General features: G+C 41.1%; 1 protein-coding gene across 4 annotated transcripts in view; it reads right to left on the bottom strand.

Annotated features, from left to right (window-relative positions):
- Positions 1 to 16,343, bottom strand: part of ANKDD1B (ankyrin repeat and death domain containing 1B) — a 67,984-nt gene that overhangs the window by 22,018 nt on the left and 29,623 nt on the right. For all 4 annotated transcript variants that reach the window (XM_047872223.1, XM_047872207.1, XM_047872214.1 and 1 more), the window contains 3 exons: positions 9,634 to 9,732; positions 8,777 to 8,875; positions 3,521 to 3,619 (listed from right to left, as the gene is read on the bottom strand). In XM_047872223.1, the coding sequence (XP_047728179.1) occupies positions 3,521 to 3,619; positions 8,777 to 8,875; positions 9,634 to 9,732 (297 nt within the window). The remainder of the gene's footprint in view (positions 1 to 3,520; positions 3,620 to 8,776; positions 8,876 to 9,633; positions 9,733 to 16,343) is intronic.

Raw genomic sequence — 16,343 nt, 5'->3', positions numbered from 1 at the left:
CATAAAATATTCATTACATTTGTTAACAATTTGTAGGTTAATTTTTTTCACCTCCTCTAATTCCCAAGTATGTAGAGAGTTCTAAGAAACCAGCGTCAGTCATAAATTAGGGGAGTTTATCACAGTCAATAAAAAAGTCTTTGAAAATAATTTACAGCAAAAAAAAATTAATGTGGAATGTTGGGGCATTTAAATATGTTTGATAGGATATGAGGGTGGGGTCTCCAGAAATGAGTTGTTAAGGTCTACAAAAGTCTTCACTGGACCAGAGGCATTTAGTATGACCCTGAAGAGCATCTATTGACCAAACTCTGGGCAGTATTACATCCAGCACAAATGGAGGAAGTCTCTGCTCATAGCTAAATCAATTCTCTCCAATCACCTTCTCAGAAATGACCCAGGGGCACCTGGGTGGCTTAGTTGGTTAAGCATTCAACTTCGATTCAGGTCATGATCTCACGGTTCATGAGTTTGAACCCCACATCAGGCTGTCTGCTATCCGTGTGGAGCCTGCTTCAGATCCTCTCTCTGCCCCTCCCCCATTTGTGCATTCTCTCTTTCTCTCTCTCTCTCTCTCTCTCTCTCTCTCTCTCTCTCTCTCTCTCTCCCCCCTCCCCCCTCAAAAATAAATAAAGAAGAAGGAAGGAAGGAAGGAAGGAAGGAAGGAAGGAAGGAAGGAACAGATGGATGGATGGATAGACCTTGCTCCTGGAGGGCAAGACTAATCAATGTTAACAGGTGAAGCATTTCCAAGATCAAACACAGTAATCACCTACAGATGGAAGAGCAAAATAGTCTAACTTGTCCCCGTAGTAATGTGTCCGTGCTGCATGCTTCCTGGTGCACACAGTTTATTCCCCCAGGGTCTTTGCTGGGTTAGGCTGTTCATCTAGGAAGTGTGCTAATGAACTCAGGGGAAAACTCAAGAAAATGTAAAAGCTCAAAAATGGACTCAGAACAATTTCTGGGCTGCCTTGATGAGGCCAAGACTATAAGGATATGGACAATGTGGGGCCTGTACTCCTAGGCGAGGTCGGGGTGGGTGGGAGTGGGAATGTGAGCATGTGAAAACCATTACAAAGCAAAACCTCTCTGGGGGCCAAACAAAATTAAGTACAGAAGGGAGGGAGGGTATAGAATGATGGAGTCAGCCAAAACGAATGAGCTCAAAGGACCCTGATAATGAGGGAGGCCTTCCCAGGGACTCCAGGGTGGCTGTAGATAGTAGGGGGGGTAGGCAGGGAAGTACTTAGGAATGCCTGAACAACAGCACAGCTCTCTACATTCTGAGGATTTCGTGGGCCCCATGAATTATTAATGTGAGGTTCATTTACTGCATAGATAAGCCTGCAACATCAGTGGGAATCAACTCATAGTATCTTCATTTTCCATTCTCTCCCGCGATCTTGTCCATGGAAATGTAAATTTTAGACAGTGAAAATGTATGTATAAACACATATTGTTTTTCTCTTAGGGTTCTATCATAAACATTTTTCAGTATTGCAATATATTTAGTGGGGGAGAGATAGAGAATAAGACACAGAATCCAAAGCAGGCCCCAGGCTCCGAGCTGTCAGCACAGAGCCAGACGTGGGCCTCAAACCCGATCACTGTTGGAGCTGAAGTCGGATGCTTAACTTACTGAGCCACCCAGGTACCCCAATCATTAATATTTTTTTTTTAACGTTTATTTTTGAGACAGAGAGAGACAGAGCATGAATGGGGGAGGGGCAGAGAGAGGAAGACACAGAATCTGAAACAGGCTCCAGGCTCTGAGCCGTCAGCACAGAGCCCGACGCGGGGCTGGAACTCACGGACCGTGAGATCATGACCTGAGCCGAAGTCGGCCGCTTAACTGACTGAGCCACCCAGGCGCCCCTAATATTTTTTAATAGCAACATGATATTCCAAGAAAAAGGTGCAGCAAACTTTTATGTGGCTTTCCCATAGACTTCATTGCATATATAGATTGTATCTAATTCTCAGCCACTGGAAGTAACTTTATTATCTATCTTAATGCATGTAGCTTTTTCCAAGGTTATTCCCTTAACAGAATTTCTCAAGCCTGGGTGAAGGGAAAGTGACAGAATGCTTTTTTCCAAAAGCATTGTACAAAAGTACACTTCCACCCGCAGAATACAAGAATATAAAACATTACTGGTTTGGGACTCTATTCTTGATTCTAGTGTTTAACTTTGTACCATTTGAAAAGGAATTGTCTCTATAGGCATACCTTCAGTGGGGAGGTAACTTCCATCAGCAAAAAGATTATGACTCACTGAAAATGTAGAGGATAGTTATTAGCATTCTTTAGCAATAAAATATTTTTTTATTTTTATTATTTTTTTTTTTGAGAGACAGAGGGCAGGGGAAGGGTAGAGAGACAGGGAGAGAGAGAGAGAATCCCAACCAGGCTCCATGCAGTCAGGGCAGAGCCCGATGTGGGGCTCCATTTCATGAACCATGAGATCATGACCTGAATCAAAATCAAGAGTCAGATGCCTAACCGACTGAGCCACCCAAGCACCCCAGCAATAAAGCAGTTTGTAATAAAGGTGTGTACACTGTTTTGGGGGGTCATAATGCTATTGCACACTTAACAGACTATAGTGTAATGTGAACCTAACTCTTACATGAACTGGGAAACCAATAAATTCATTTCACTCACTCTATTATGATACACAGTGGCCTGGAACCAAACCTGCAATATCTTTAAGGTGTGCCTATACACTGCTCTGCTATGGAGAGAGCTCCAACATTTTTGGCACTTAAAAAATAAACAAGGTGCAGAGCAGCAGATACATGCAGTGTGCTATCATCTATGTGGTGCCAGTACTTACACACGTGTACATTTTCCATGTAAATGCACGGAAAATTCCTGCAAGATAAGCTATTAATTACATTAATTCTAGGGAGGAGAAATTGAGATGTATAGTTGTAATATGACACTTTTCATCATATACCCTTTGTTACTATTCTGATTTTTTGTTATTTTCATTGCAATTTAAAATTATTTAGAAAAATAGAATAAGAAAGTAAAACCATCTGGAAAGCAAGGCCATCACCGTGGTCAGAATCCTCCCCATGCCACCAACTGGTCAGATAATCCTGAATGAGTTCCTTAACTTTTCTAAATTCTAATTTCCTCACCAAAAAAAGAAGATAGGTGACAAAGGATCTTAACACCATGAATACAAAAGCATTCTGTATTTACAAGAAGGCTCCATCCTATCCTCTTCAGGTTCCAGACGGACCACGTGGGCTTCCACACAATAGTTTTTTTTTGTACTTACTGTGTATAAGCCAGGCATGTATAGTTGTTAGGGAGAAATCAAGGTACAGTGAGAATGTCTCTGTACTTGAGAACAACAACTATCTGTTCCACTTGCCCCTGTTTTCCAAAATTATAAATATTAATTCTACAAAGGCCTAGTGAGTGGATCAATGCAGGACCAGATTACTCAAAAAACATTTTGAGTTCCCCTCCACTGTGTGAGCGAACATGGCATGGAACACATACCTTATTTGGAATGTTGATATCACTTCCTGCTGTCAGGAGTACTTTGCTGCATTCTTCATGACCTCCTTTAACAGCCAGAAAGAATGGTGTTTCTCCATTCTTAAAAAAAAATAAATAAATAAAAGGAAAAAAGTTAAAATTAATTGCCCCTTGACATGAAATAAAATTACTTGAGGAACAGCATGCTTTCTCTATACCTTTTGTGCATTACTCTTAATGGATAGCATTTACTGAGCATCTATATGACAACTTATATTGCCAAGACTATATGCCTTGGCAGAGTTAAATGCACAACGCTGTGAGGTCAGGATTAATATCCCCATTTTACAGATAAAGAAATTAAGCCTTAGCTGAAAAGTGACAAAGCTAGGCTGCAAATCCGGATGTTTGGCTCCAAAGCCTGCACCCATACGGATCCTGTTATTCTGCCTCCTTACAGGGTTTTCATCCACCATTATACTCTTAATCTTTACTATTTTATCTCCAAAACACTTATTGGACACTTACTGCCTGTTGGGCAAAGGCTTTGGGATTGAAATGACAAACACACACAAATCCTGCCCACAAGAAGGTAACAGCCTATTAAGCAAGATAATCATGGAAATGTGAATTATAATTCAGTGTGAAACATACACAAACAGAAGCACATTTGTACCAAGTATAGCTTTAATGTTTAAAACTGATTTAAACGATTGTGTGTCATTAAAAAACAACAACAACACAGTAATACTCTTTCTCAGTAATTAAGTTTCCTGAAACTCATGATAAATGCTAGTAGGGTAAAGTGAGAGCTTAGTTTAGGCCAAAACACAGAAAAAAAGGAAAGAACTGGTATCACACAAAAGCCACTTGGATATTATCCCTTTCTCATGCAGATTCTTTCCTGAAAATTTTGGGAAAAAATGCAGAATCCCTTCTCATTCCCTAAACATTTCCCCCCCATGGGCATTATTCTGCTTAAAAATGCATTAGGATAAGTTCAAATGGTTTTACTTATAGCTAATTAGATTTGAACAATCATGTCAAGAGGGATGCAGGGGCATGGAACCAATGTTCCCATCCCAATGAGATGGAAAAACTATATCCAGCTTGCTTTACATGAGTGTCTGGGACAGCCATCTGTTACAGAGGAATTTCTCCTCATAATATGCCTTCTCATTTTCCTGGAAAAGAGATGCCAAATGGCAAACCACAGTGGGAAAAGCATTAGTGAAAAATGTGAAGGAAAGAATTCACACATCATTTAAAAATTTTTTTTTAATTTTTATTTGAGAGAGAGATCATGTGTGCACACACTCCAAGAGGGGAAGAGGGGAAGAGAGAGAGACAGACAGAAACAGATAGACAGAGAAAGAGAACCCCAAGCAGGCTCTGTGCTGCCAGCACTGAGCCAGATGCAGGACTCTATCCCATGAACCTGGGATCATGACCTGAGCTGAAATCAAGAATCCAATGCTCAACCGAATGAGCTACCTAGGCGCCCCAAGAATTCACATCTTTAACATATCAGGAGCCTAATAAACATTTGTATCTGTGACCCAACAATCCTCCCTTTAAGAATATACCTAAAGGAAATAGTGAGGAATTCAGACTATGGTTTTTATACAAAGAGGCTCATGACAGCCTAATTTCTAAGAAAAGGAAAAAGGATATAAATAAAATGTCCAAGACTCTTAAAAACTGAGAACAAACTTAGGGCTGATGCGGGGCGGGAGGGAGGGGAGGGTGGGTGATGGGTATTGAGGAAGGCACCTGCTGTGATGAGCACTGGGTGTTGTATGGAAACCAATTTGACAATAAATTTCATATATTTAAAAAAATAAAATAAATAAAATAAAATAAAATAAAATAAAATAAAATAAAATAAAATAAAATAAAATATCCAAGAGCTAAAGAATAGTCATATGAACTCTGGACAACCAATAAGAATATATATGCACAGGAACACAAAAAAAATGGAAGGAAAATATATCTGGTATCTCTAAAATAATCATTTCAATGTGGAGAAAATACAAAACTACTATTTATTTTTATCTTAAATTTTTAAAATGTATATTTCTGGCATATATTTTGTAATGTATTAGTTTAATTATAAATATGCATATGACAGATGCATGCCCGTATTTCCTTACTGATAGGAGAGTTTGCTTCCAAGACTATTTAGAGACAGCCCCGCTAGAGTATATTCACATGGATCACTCCAACTGGTCTGGCAACAGCTTACATTAGGAAACGTAGGCAGCCCATGACTGTATAAAGATTATGGGCCTTATTCAAAGGGCTGATATTATCACTAGACACTTCATTCTCTGCAGATGAAACCTATCATAATCTGCAATTACAGTGTGTTGGACTGTATGAGCTCTCTCTAATGTGCCCTAACTCAAAAATAGCTAAATGGTGGATAAAATCCAAGTGCACACATTCCAGTGGTAAAGTATTAAAACACAGCTGGGCAAGCATGACCAAGACTTTAAATTAAATCCTGTGACTATAGGACTTGATCTCTATATTGATTTGTGAAGGCTAATCACACCTAGGATTTATTCTAGGTGATTCACATTTTTTTTTTCCTCACGTTTCTCACACATCATTCGTAACTTGTATTTAAGAAGACCAAATTCCTGAGATCTTTAAATAAGTTAAACCAATTAAACCGGATCATTATTATGCCAGACGGTCAGAAAAGACTGAATGCACACTAAAGTAAACAAATGAAGGCTCTATTTTTGTCCATGATCCTCAAGTGAAAGCTTGGCTTGGGCGCCTGGGTGGCTCAGTCAGTTAAGTGTCTGACTCTCAATTTTGGCTCAGGTCATGATGTCATGGTTCATGGGATGGAGCTTTCAGTGCAGAGCTTGCTTGGGATTCTCTCTCTCCCTCTTCTCTCACCCCTCCCCTGTGTGCACTCGTGCTCTCTCTCTTTCTCTCTCTCTCTCTCAATAAATAAATCAACTTACGAAAATACAAAAAAAGAAAGCTTGGCTTAAATTCTCCCAAGAACTTGAAAAGAAAAAATGAGGATAATAATATACCACTGATACAAATGATAACCATGAGGCCGCCTGTATGGTTCATCAGTTAAGTGTCCGACTTCAGCTCAGGTCATGATCTCACGGTTCGTGAGTTCGAGCCCCACATTGTGTTCTGTGCTGGCAGCATACAGCCTGCTTGGGATTCTCTCTCTCTCTCTCTCTCTCTCTCTCTCTCTCTCTCTCTCTCTTTCTCTCTCTCTCTCTGCCCCTCCCCTGACTGTGCTTGCTCTCTCTCTCTCTCTCTCTCTCTCTCTCTCAAAATAAACAAACTTAAAAAACAACAACAACAAATGATAACTATGATCCCATTTATTGCACCAAGATAACACCAATAATAACAGATGCCACTTATTACATGCCTACCGTGTGCCAGGCACTATTCCAGGTGCTAAGTGTGTGCCACAGCCTTCACATTTAAACTTCACTATGGCCTTATGAGGTTATTTGACAGATGAGTAAACTGAGGCTAAGAGGGGCTATGTGCTGAGCCCAAGATCACTTACCTAGAAGAGCGACGGAGCCAGGACCTGACCCACACAGTCAGAGCCCTGCTTTCAATCTCTGGGTGCCCAGATCCGGGGATTCATGGGACTAGCCTGGTGGGCTTCTCTGGTCCAAAGGGAATACAGACTTGGCCCAGGCATCACATATACTCCCTTTCATAGCCTTCCCTTTCCATTAGGTTGCTAGTTTTATGGTCAAAAGCCACCAATACTAAGTCCCATCTTGTTTTATCTGAGATCAGGATGCATCTCACAATCTTAGTCAACCAGGTAGTATATGTGATGCTGTCACTGCTTGTCATGTGTATGAAATCAGAATGGGTGTTGGCTTAAATCTCAGAAACCATATAGGGTAACCTTAAAGAAATGTTGCATTGCAAGCACCTTTGAAGGCACAGAGGACTGTATTTTGTTTCAAAAAGCAAGGACATCAAGACTGAGTAAGAATCAAGCTCAGTGTGAAGTTTACGAACCAACTTATTTATTTGTTCCTTTATATGTACATAATAAAAAATCTAAGGTAAACATCTAAGAAACTCTTTCCATAAGTATAAACTATTCTAAAGGACAAAAAATCTGCTTGTCTGTGTCACTGTTTAATTGGCAGCATTATTTTTTTCTTAGTGTTACATAAAATAATGATATACCTCACAGTCATCGATGTCTTCAATGATTATATTACCTCTTAGAGTATTGCTCAGAGAGGTATTAAGTTTAGAATTTATCAGAACGTTAAACTATGAAGTCCAAGAGGACTCCATTCACCTGAGTTTCCAAAGAGCCAGTCCAAAAATCATTGACTCAAAGGTTTAAAGTGACCACCTAGAGCAGATCTGCCTCCCTGGCACAACTTCTCCACGTAAGCCTTGTGCCCAGTTTCTACCTCCCTACCCTCCACTGAACCCCAGATAGTTTCTATCTCCCCACTGCTCCCCACCTGAATGTCTGCCCCCCTCCCAGGTGCCTCATCACAAACCCATTCAAAACCCTTGTTACTGATCTCACCCACATACTCTGCCCTGTGCTCACAGCTTGGGGGGGGCACCCCACCCTCCCAGTAGTCCAAACCAGTGAGTCAGGTATCAGAAAGTCTTCTCTCTCCCTAATTCTGGTCACAAATCCTGTGGCCTCTGCCTCCTCCTATTGCTTCATCCTATTTGCTCCTTGTAAGTGCCCTGGTGACAGGTTTTCCATAGTTCTTGCTTCAGCAATTTCCACTGTCACCTGACTGGGGTCCCCACCTCCAGCCTCTGCAGGCACCAAGCCCCCACTTCAAACCACTGGGACAGTCACAGGCCTGTAACCAACACAGAGCTCATTCCTCTCTGCTGCTTAACACCCTTCAAGGTCTCCACTATCTTCAAGTCAAAGCCAAGGTCTCCTGGTGAGCACAGCCTTTCTGTATCTCTATGCCTTGGCCCTCTCAGCTCCCACCTTTTTGAATGCCCTTCTTGCCCTTAGACTTCTAGAATAAGAATACATACTCTCTCCAGAAGAGAGTACATATTCAACAAATATTTTTTGAGTCAATGGGTAAATAAATGAATGGACTAACAAATGACTTGCTGGGATACTTTAGAGAAAAAAGAAGGAATCTTGTAACATCACATTTTACACTCTGTGGCACTAACATCTTTGTTTTCCTCCCATGAAAGCCATTCCTCCCACCCTTCCACTTTTGAGTCTTGTGCCCACCCCTAACGAGCACCTTCACATACCTCATTGATCTCATTTATTTCTTGCTGCTGGGTTAGCAGCACATGGACCGCAGGACTGTGACCATGCTTTGCTGCAAGGTGCAGGGCAGTATTTCCCTCCTGCAACAGAGACAAACTCACCATAGAGTCCGCTGCACTGAGCAACATGACCCTCCAATGGTCAGGACTGTAATGAGGTTTCTGAGGGGTTTCATTTAGGTTAAAGCTGTGGTCCAGAGTGTGGGCCACATTATCCACAGTTTCAAGTGAAATTTATAATTTTTTACAGTTTCAAATGAAAAGACATAGTTGATCCAACAAGTGGGAAAACACCATCCATGCCCCTCATCCTACCTTTGCTGCTAAATTGCTAGCAAAAGGTGAAACAATAAAAGCAATTCACATAACCTATGTGAAGATAAACTGGTGAAAAATTTCTGGGAGATAGTTTTAGCAATGTATACCAAACAATTTAATGTGTAGAACTTTTGAGCCCACAATTCTATGTATACATATGCATTTCTCCTAAGAAAATAATCAAAGATGTGAATATAGATATGGGTGTCTATCAGGGTTTCCCTCCCCAGTCAGGTAAGACTGACTCTTCGGCAGACCTCAAGGGACAAAGAGCACTGGAATTGACAGTGGAAAAAATCCCTGTAATCTATTGAGTTCACAAACATTTATTGGGTGAAAACTGGCAATCTGGATGATCCACTGCCAAAGTGGGTTCATTTCATCTGGATATTCCATTATTCTGACTGTAGTAACAAGTGAACAAGTCTATTCCTGACCAAAATGCCATCACCAAATCTATATACCAGCTGTCACCACCCCCTTTCTCTCATTCTCAGCAAAGAAATAAAAGTCCAACTCACCTTGTCTTTTTCTGAAGTATGTAGATTAAGGAAGATAAGTTTTTCTATCATTTCAATGTGGCCCCTCTCAGCTGCCCAAAGAAATGGTTTTCTTCCTTTCTGAAAATAAATCACAAACCTCCAGTGTTTATTATACATTTATTGAATAAGCAAGACAACAGAGAGAGGCAGAGCACAAGCAGGGAAGAGGGAGAGAGGGAGACACAGAATCCGAAGCAGGCTCCAGACTCTGAGCCGTCAGCACAGAGCTCAACATAAGGCTTGAACCCATGAATCATGAGACCATGACCTGAGCTGAAGTTGGACACTTAACCAACTGAGCCACCCATCAGATGGTGCCCTATCTAACTCCAGATATTTTAAAGGAGGAAGAAAAGATAGTTGGGGGGGGGAGGGGAATGGAGACAGAAGTATTTTCTTCATTTAAAGAAAACACTCATGAGGGTGCCTGGGTAGTTCAGTCGGTTAAATAACCTACTCTTGATTTCCACTCGGATCATGATCTCATGGTTCATGGGATCAAGTCCCCTTTCAGGCTCTGTGCTGACAGCACAAAGCCTGTTTGGGATTCTCTCTCTTTCCCTCTCTCTCTGCCCCTCCCCTGGTCACACGTGTTCCCTCTCTCTCAAAATAAATAAATAAACTTTAAAAAAATAAAGAAAACACAAATTGGCTTGCTGTGTTATTAACCTAAGGCTTAGAAAAATGTCTGAAATGTGAAAACAAGATACAAGCCTCTTTATAAGAAGGTTCCTGAATCTGAATCTGAGATTTGTTATCTGATCTGCTAATGCAGGGTAATCAAAAGATCATGGAGACTGTTAACTTGAGATAACAGCACATGACCCCCCCATAACTAGGAAAAAAAGGAAAAATGTTGAAATAATAAATGGCAAAACAAAATGTCCACGAGGATCAGCCCTATGGAGCTCTCCATTCACACATATATGGAAGTTGGAGAAAGAAAATGGTGCCAAAAAGTTCACCTAATTCATTATTCTTGAGCCAGACCTGTTTGCCAGTGAGGCCTACATCCCCAAGCTTCTATGCTGGAAGGCCTGACTCTCATTGTCATTCTCATAAAGTCACTAAGGAAGGGCAAAGAGAAGGAACAGAGACTGCTACGACCCCCAGTCTTCTGTTAGGAAGTTAGACCCCTAATTGAAGAGAATTTAGTCTTGAGCCATGAACAACATTTTGGAAATGATAGACCAAAAATTATTGAATCTAGGTTATTCAAATATATGCAAATGGAGACAAAAGAGAAAGGTTCATATAAAAAAATGACAAAAAGAGATGTGAGAGACATGATTATACACTACATTAAAACATTTAGTCACATACCTTTATAAATTATTCATTAATTTATTCCACAATTACTGAGCATCTATGAATATGCCGGATATTGTGCTCAGCCATAGAGTGGCTGGGATGAAAGATACACTGCCCCATCCTCAAGAAGCTCAGAGTGCAACAGGGAAAATGGACACACGAACAAGCAATGATAATGAAATATAGGAATTGAACCCTGGTGACACGCGGGAGTACTTAACTCAGCATGAATGTGTGCTTGTGGGTGGGGAGACAGGTGACAAGAAATGAAGAAGGCAGCCTTTTAAGTTCATGAATGCACTGGGATGGGAGAAAAGAGCACTGGTGATGTTTCCTGCCCATCATCTTTTCCTCTAGAGGGCCTGTTTTTTTTGTGGAGCTGTTAATTACAGGCTCCTGCCTCTTCCACAATATATCCCTTGGTCACACTGTTTGGTTCAGGTATGGTCACATGCCACGCCAGGCCAATCAGGGTCAACCGTGGGATTATTTTTCTGCGCATTCTATTTGTAGTCTAGAATCAGCAGCAGCTAAGCCATCAGCAGTCCTCCCTGTTACCTGATGAGGACAATTTGCCTAAGAATAAAGCCAGCACAGTGGAGAGCAGAGCTGGAAATGGAAAAAGAGACAAGAGCCCTGTTGACATCATTTGCGCTGCTGGATTCAGACATAACTAAAATTGCCTGTGCCTAAAGTGTCTAACTGAATGAGTCAATAAATTCCTTTTTTTTCCCCCCCTTTAAGTAGTTGGAGTTGAGCTGCTGTCACCCCTCACTAGCAGGGCTTCCTTAAAGCAACTGCCCTATCTCAAATATTTATGAGAATGACTTCAATGCCCACCAGAGGGTCTTTTTGGCTTCAATTAAAGATTTCAGAATAACGGAATTATCACCGGCCACGTCTGACACCACTTTACTCTGAAGATATAGGACACAAACCACAGCTGGCCAAGGTCAGCAGTTCCTCTTCATACCATGTCCCTACAGAGTTGTCCAGGAGCTGCTGCCTTTGGCCCCCCAGGTGATAGCTCAGTTGCAAGGTGACAAATCTATAGTGGACAGGCAATGGAGCCACCCTGTCTAGAAGGATGGTGCCCCACAGGAATAAATACCCCAAGCATAGCTTCCAGATCCCCACAAGGGATGTGCTCCATTAGTTATAAGTCATTACAGTCAGGGAAGCCCAAACCCAAAATATGGCTTCCCCCCGGTGATGATAGTGCATCTGTAGTTCCTCCAAGTCCAGATGCAATTTGCCAATTAGGGGTCATTTTTATCATAAACAACGCTAATCTTGTTTGCAGTAACACAGAGCTGGAAAGTTAACTAACGTTTAAATTCTAAGGCAGAAGGGGCGCCTGGGTGGCTCAGTCGGTTAAGTGGCTGACTTCGGCTCAGGTCATGATCTCGCACTCTGTGAGTTCGAGCCCCGCTTCGGGCTCTGTGCTGACCGCTCAGAGCCTGGAGCCTGTTTCAGATTCTGTGTCTCCCTCTCTCTGACCCTCCCCCATTCATGCTCTGTCTCTCTCTGTCTCAAAAATAAATAAACGTTAAAAAAAATTTAAATTCTCAGGCAGAAGCAAAAGGGGTCTTATTAGCCCTTTACCCACAGAAACCATAAATGATACCTGAGGGTGTTGTGTCCCAGAGTAGACATTTACTGCTTTTATGTCTATGTTTCTTCTAGTAACAGCAGGTTCATTTTCCTTTTTTTTTTTTTTTTTTTTTTTTTTTTTTTTTTTGTTTCTTTGTAAAAAGGGAATTTTATTTATTTATTTATTTATTTATTTTTTCTGAAATTTATTGACAAATTGGTTTCCATACAACACCCAGTGCTCATCCCAAAAGGTGCCCTCCTCAGTACCCATCACCCACCCTCTCCTCCCTCCCACCCCCCATCAACCCTCAGTTTGTTCTCAGTTTTTAACAGTCTCTTATGCTTTGGCTCTCTCCCTTTCTAACCTCTTTTTTTTTTTTTTTTCCTTCCCCTCCCCCATGGGTTCCTGTTAAGTTTCTCAGGATCCACATAAGAGTGAGACCATATGGTATCTGTCTTTCTCTGTATGGCTTATTTCACTTAGCATCACACTCTCCAGTTCCATCCACGTTGCTACAAAAGGCCATATTTCATTTTTTCTCATTGCCATGTAATATTCCATTGTGTATATAAACCACAATTTCTTTATCCATTCATCAGTTGATGGACATTTAGGCTCTTTCCATAATTTGGCTATTGTTGAGAGTGCTGCTATGAACATTGGGGTACAAGTGGCCCTATGCATCAGTGCTCCTGTATCCCTTGGATAAATTCCTAGCAGTGCTATTGCTGGGTCATAGGGTAGGTCTATTTTTAATTTTCTGAGGAACCTCCACACTGCTTTCCAGAGCGGCTGCACCAATTTGCATTCCCACCAACAGTGCAAGAGGGTTCCCGTTTCTCCACATTCTCTCCAGCATCTATAGTCTCCTGATTTGTTCATTTTGGCCACTCTGACTGGCGTGAGGTGATACCTGAGTGTGGTTTTGATTTGTATTTCCCTGATAAGGAGCGACGCTGAACATCTTTTCATGTGTCTGTTGGCCATCCGGATGTCTTCTTTAGAGAAGTGTCTATTCATGTTTTCTGCCCATTTCTTCACTGGGTTATTTGTTTTTCGGGTGTGGAGTTTGGTGAGCTCTTTATAGATTTTGGATACTAGCCCTTTGTCCGATATGTCATTTGCAAATATCTTTTCCCATTCCGTTGGTTGCCTTTTAGTTTTGTTGGTTGTTTCCTTTGCTGTGCAGAAGCTTTTTATCTTCATAAGGTCCCAGTGATTCACTTTTGCTTTTAATTCCCTTGCCTTTGGGGATGTGTCGAGTAAGAGATTGCTACGGCTGAGGTCAGAGAGGTCTTTTCCTGCTTTCTCCTCTAAGGTTTTGATGGTTTCCTGTCTCACATTTAGGTCCTTTATCCATTTTGAGTTTATTTTTGTGAATGGTGTGAGAAAGTGGTCTAGTTTCAACCTTCTGCATGTTGCTGTCCAGTTCTCCCAGCACCATTTGTTAAAGAGGCTGTCTTTTTTCCATTGGATGTTCTTTCCTGCTTTGTCAAAGATGAGTTGGCCATACGTTTGTGGGTCTAGTTCTGGGGTTTCTATTCTATTCCATTGGTCTATGTGTCTGTTTTGGTGCCAATACCATGCTGTCTTGATGATGACAGCTTTGTAGTAGAGGCTAAAGTCTGGGATTGTGATGCCTCCTGCTTTGGTCTTCTTCTTCAAAATTCCTTTGGCTATTCGGGGCCTTTTGTGGTTCCATATGAATTTTAGGATGGCTTGTTCTAGTTTCGAGAAGAATGCTGGTGCAATTTTGATTGGGATTGCATTGAATGTGTAGATAGCTTTGGGTAGTATTGACATTTTGACAATATTTATTTTTCCAATCCATGAGCAGGGAATGTCTTTCCATTTCTTTAAATCTTCTTCAATTTCCTTCAGAAGCTTTCTATAGTTTTCAGCATACAGATCCTTTACATCTTTGGTTAGATTTATTCCTAGGTATTTTATGCTTCTTGGTGCAATTGTGAATGGGATCAGTTTCTTTATTTGTCTTTCTGTTGCTTCATTGTTAGTGTATAAGAATGCAACTGATTTCTGTACATTGATTTTGTATCCTGCAACTTTGCTGAATTCCTGTATCAGTTCTAGCAGACTTTTGGTGGAGTCTATCGGATTTTCCATGTATAATATCATGTCATCTGCAAAAAGCGAAAGCTTGACTTCATCTTTGCCAATTTTGATGCCTTTGATTTCCTTTTGTTGTCTGATTGCTGATGCTACAACTTCCAGCACTATGTTAAACAGCAGCGGTGAGAGTGGGCATCCTTGTCGTGTTCCTGATCTCAGGGAAAAAGCTTTCAGTTTTTCCCCGTTGAGGATGATGTTAGCTGTGGGCTTTTCATAAATGGCTTTTATGATCTTTAAGTATGTTCCTTCTATCCCGACTTTCTCAAGGGTTTTTATTAAGAAAGGGTGCTGGATTTTGTCGAAGGCCTTTTCTGCATCGATTGACAGGATCATATGGTTCTTCTCTCTTTTTTTGTTAATGTGATGTATCACGTTGATTGATTTGCGAATGTTGAACCAGCCCTGCATCCCAGGAATGAATCCCACTTGATCATGGTGAATAATTCTTTTTATATGCCGTTGAATTCGATTTGCTAGTATCTTATTGAGAATTTTTGCATCCATATTCATCAGGGATATTGGCCTGTAGTTCTCTTTTTTTACTGGGTCTCTGTCTGGTTTAGGAATCAAAGTAATACTGGCTTCATAGAATGAGTCTGGAAGTTTTCCTTCCCTTTCTATTTCTTGGAATAGCTTGAGAAGGATAGGTGTTATCTCTGCTTTAAACGTCTGGTAGAACTCCCCTGGGAAGCCATCTGGTCCTGGACTCTTATTTGTTGGGAGATTTTTGATAACCGATTCAATTTCTTCTCATTTTCCTTTTGAGAACTTCCCCACTTATACAGACACCATTTATCCATTTAGTGCTGTCAACTGCCAGGTTTCACCCGCCACATGAAGTGATCACTTTAACCCACGCTGGTCACAGTGGTTGGTCCAGGATTAGGCAGATGGTTCAAGCAGGGCTGAAGAGAGTTGTTTCTCAGATTTATATATGCACATTTATTTTTTTCCTAAAGTTTATTTATTTTGAGAGAGTATGTACACATGCATGCACAAGCAGGAGAGGGGCAAAGAGAGAGAGGGAATGAGAGAATTCCAAGCAGGCTTTGTGCTGTCAGCACTGAGCTTGACATGGGCCTTGAACTCACGAACTGTGAGATCATAACTTGAGCTGAAATCAAGAGTAGGATGCTTAAATGACTGAGCCGTCCAGGCACCCTATATATGATCATTTAATGAGAGAAATTTTCTTTCTTATGAATAAAAATCCATAAGAATATCCCCAAGAATATCTTGAAACTGCTAGCAGCCATCTTTCCCACCTTGTGGAGAGTACCAATAATGCCAACAGAGACAATCGAGAGTTGGAGAGGGAGAAAAAAAAAGGGGGGGGGGGACCTGGATCCAGCCGTGTCTGAAGCCATTCAGATACACCCTCCAACTTTTTAGTTAGGAATAAATAAATAAATTGCTTAATCTAGATTAAACTGGATTTTTATCACTCATCGCAGAAAGAAGTCTCACAGATACATATTTAGTAGTATGGGAACGAATACTACTAGAAGTACCAGGGGTCAGTTGAACTTTAAAAAGGCCTTACTCTTACCCTTGGCTAATACAAAGGCTTGCATTTCTGCATGGCCAAACAAAGTGACAGAGGACCCACCCACAAAGAAAGCCTAGTCTGGGAAGAAATGGGAGGTTATCA

Source organism: Prionailurus viverrinus, chromosome A1, assembly GCF_022837055.1.
Source record: "Prionailurus viverrinus isolate Anna chromosome A1, UM_Priviv_1.0, whole genome shotgun sequence".
In the NCBI taxonomy this organism is placed as follows: domain Eukaryota; kingdom Metazoa; phylum Chordata; class Mammalia; order Carnivora; family Felidae; genus Prionailurus; species Prionailurus viverrinus.
This window is presented reverse-complemented; position numbering and strand designations above follow the sequence as displayed.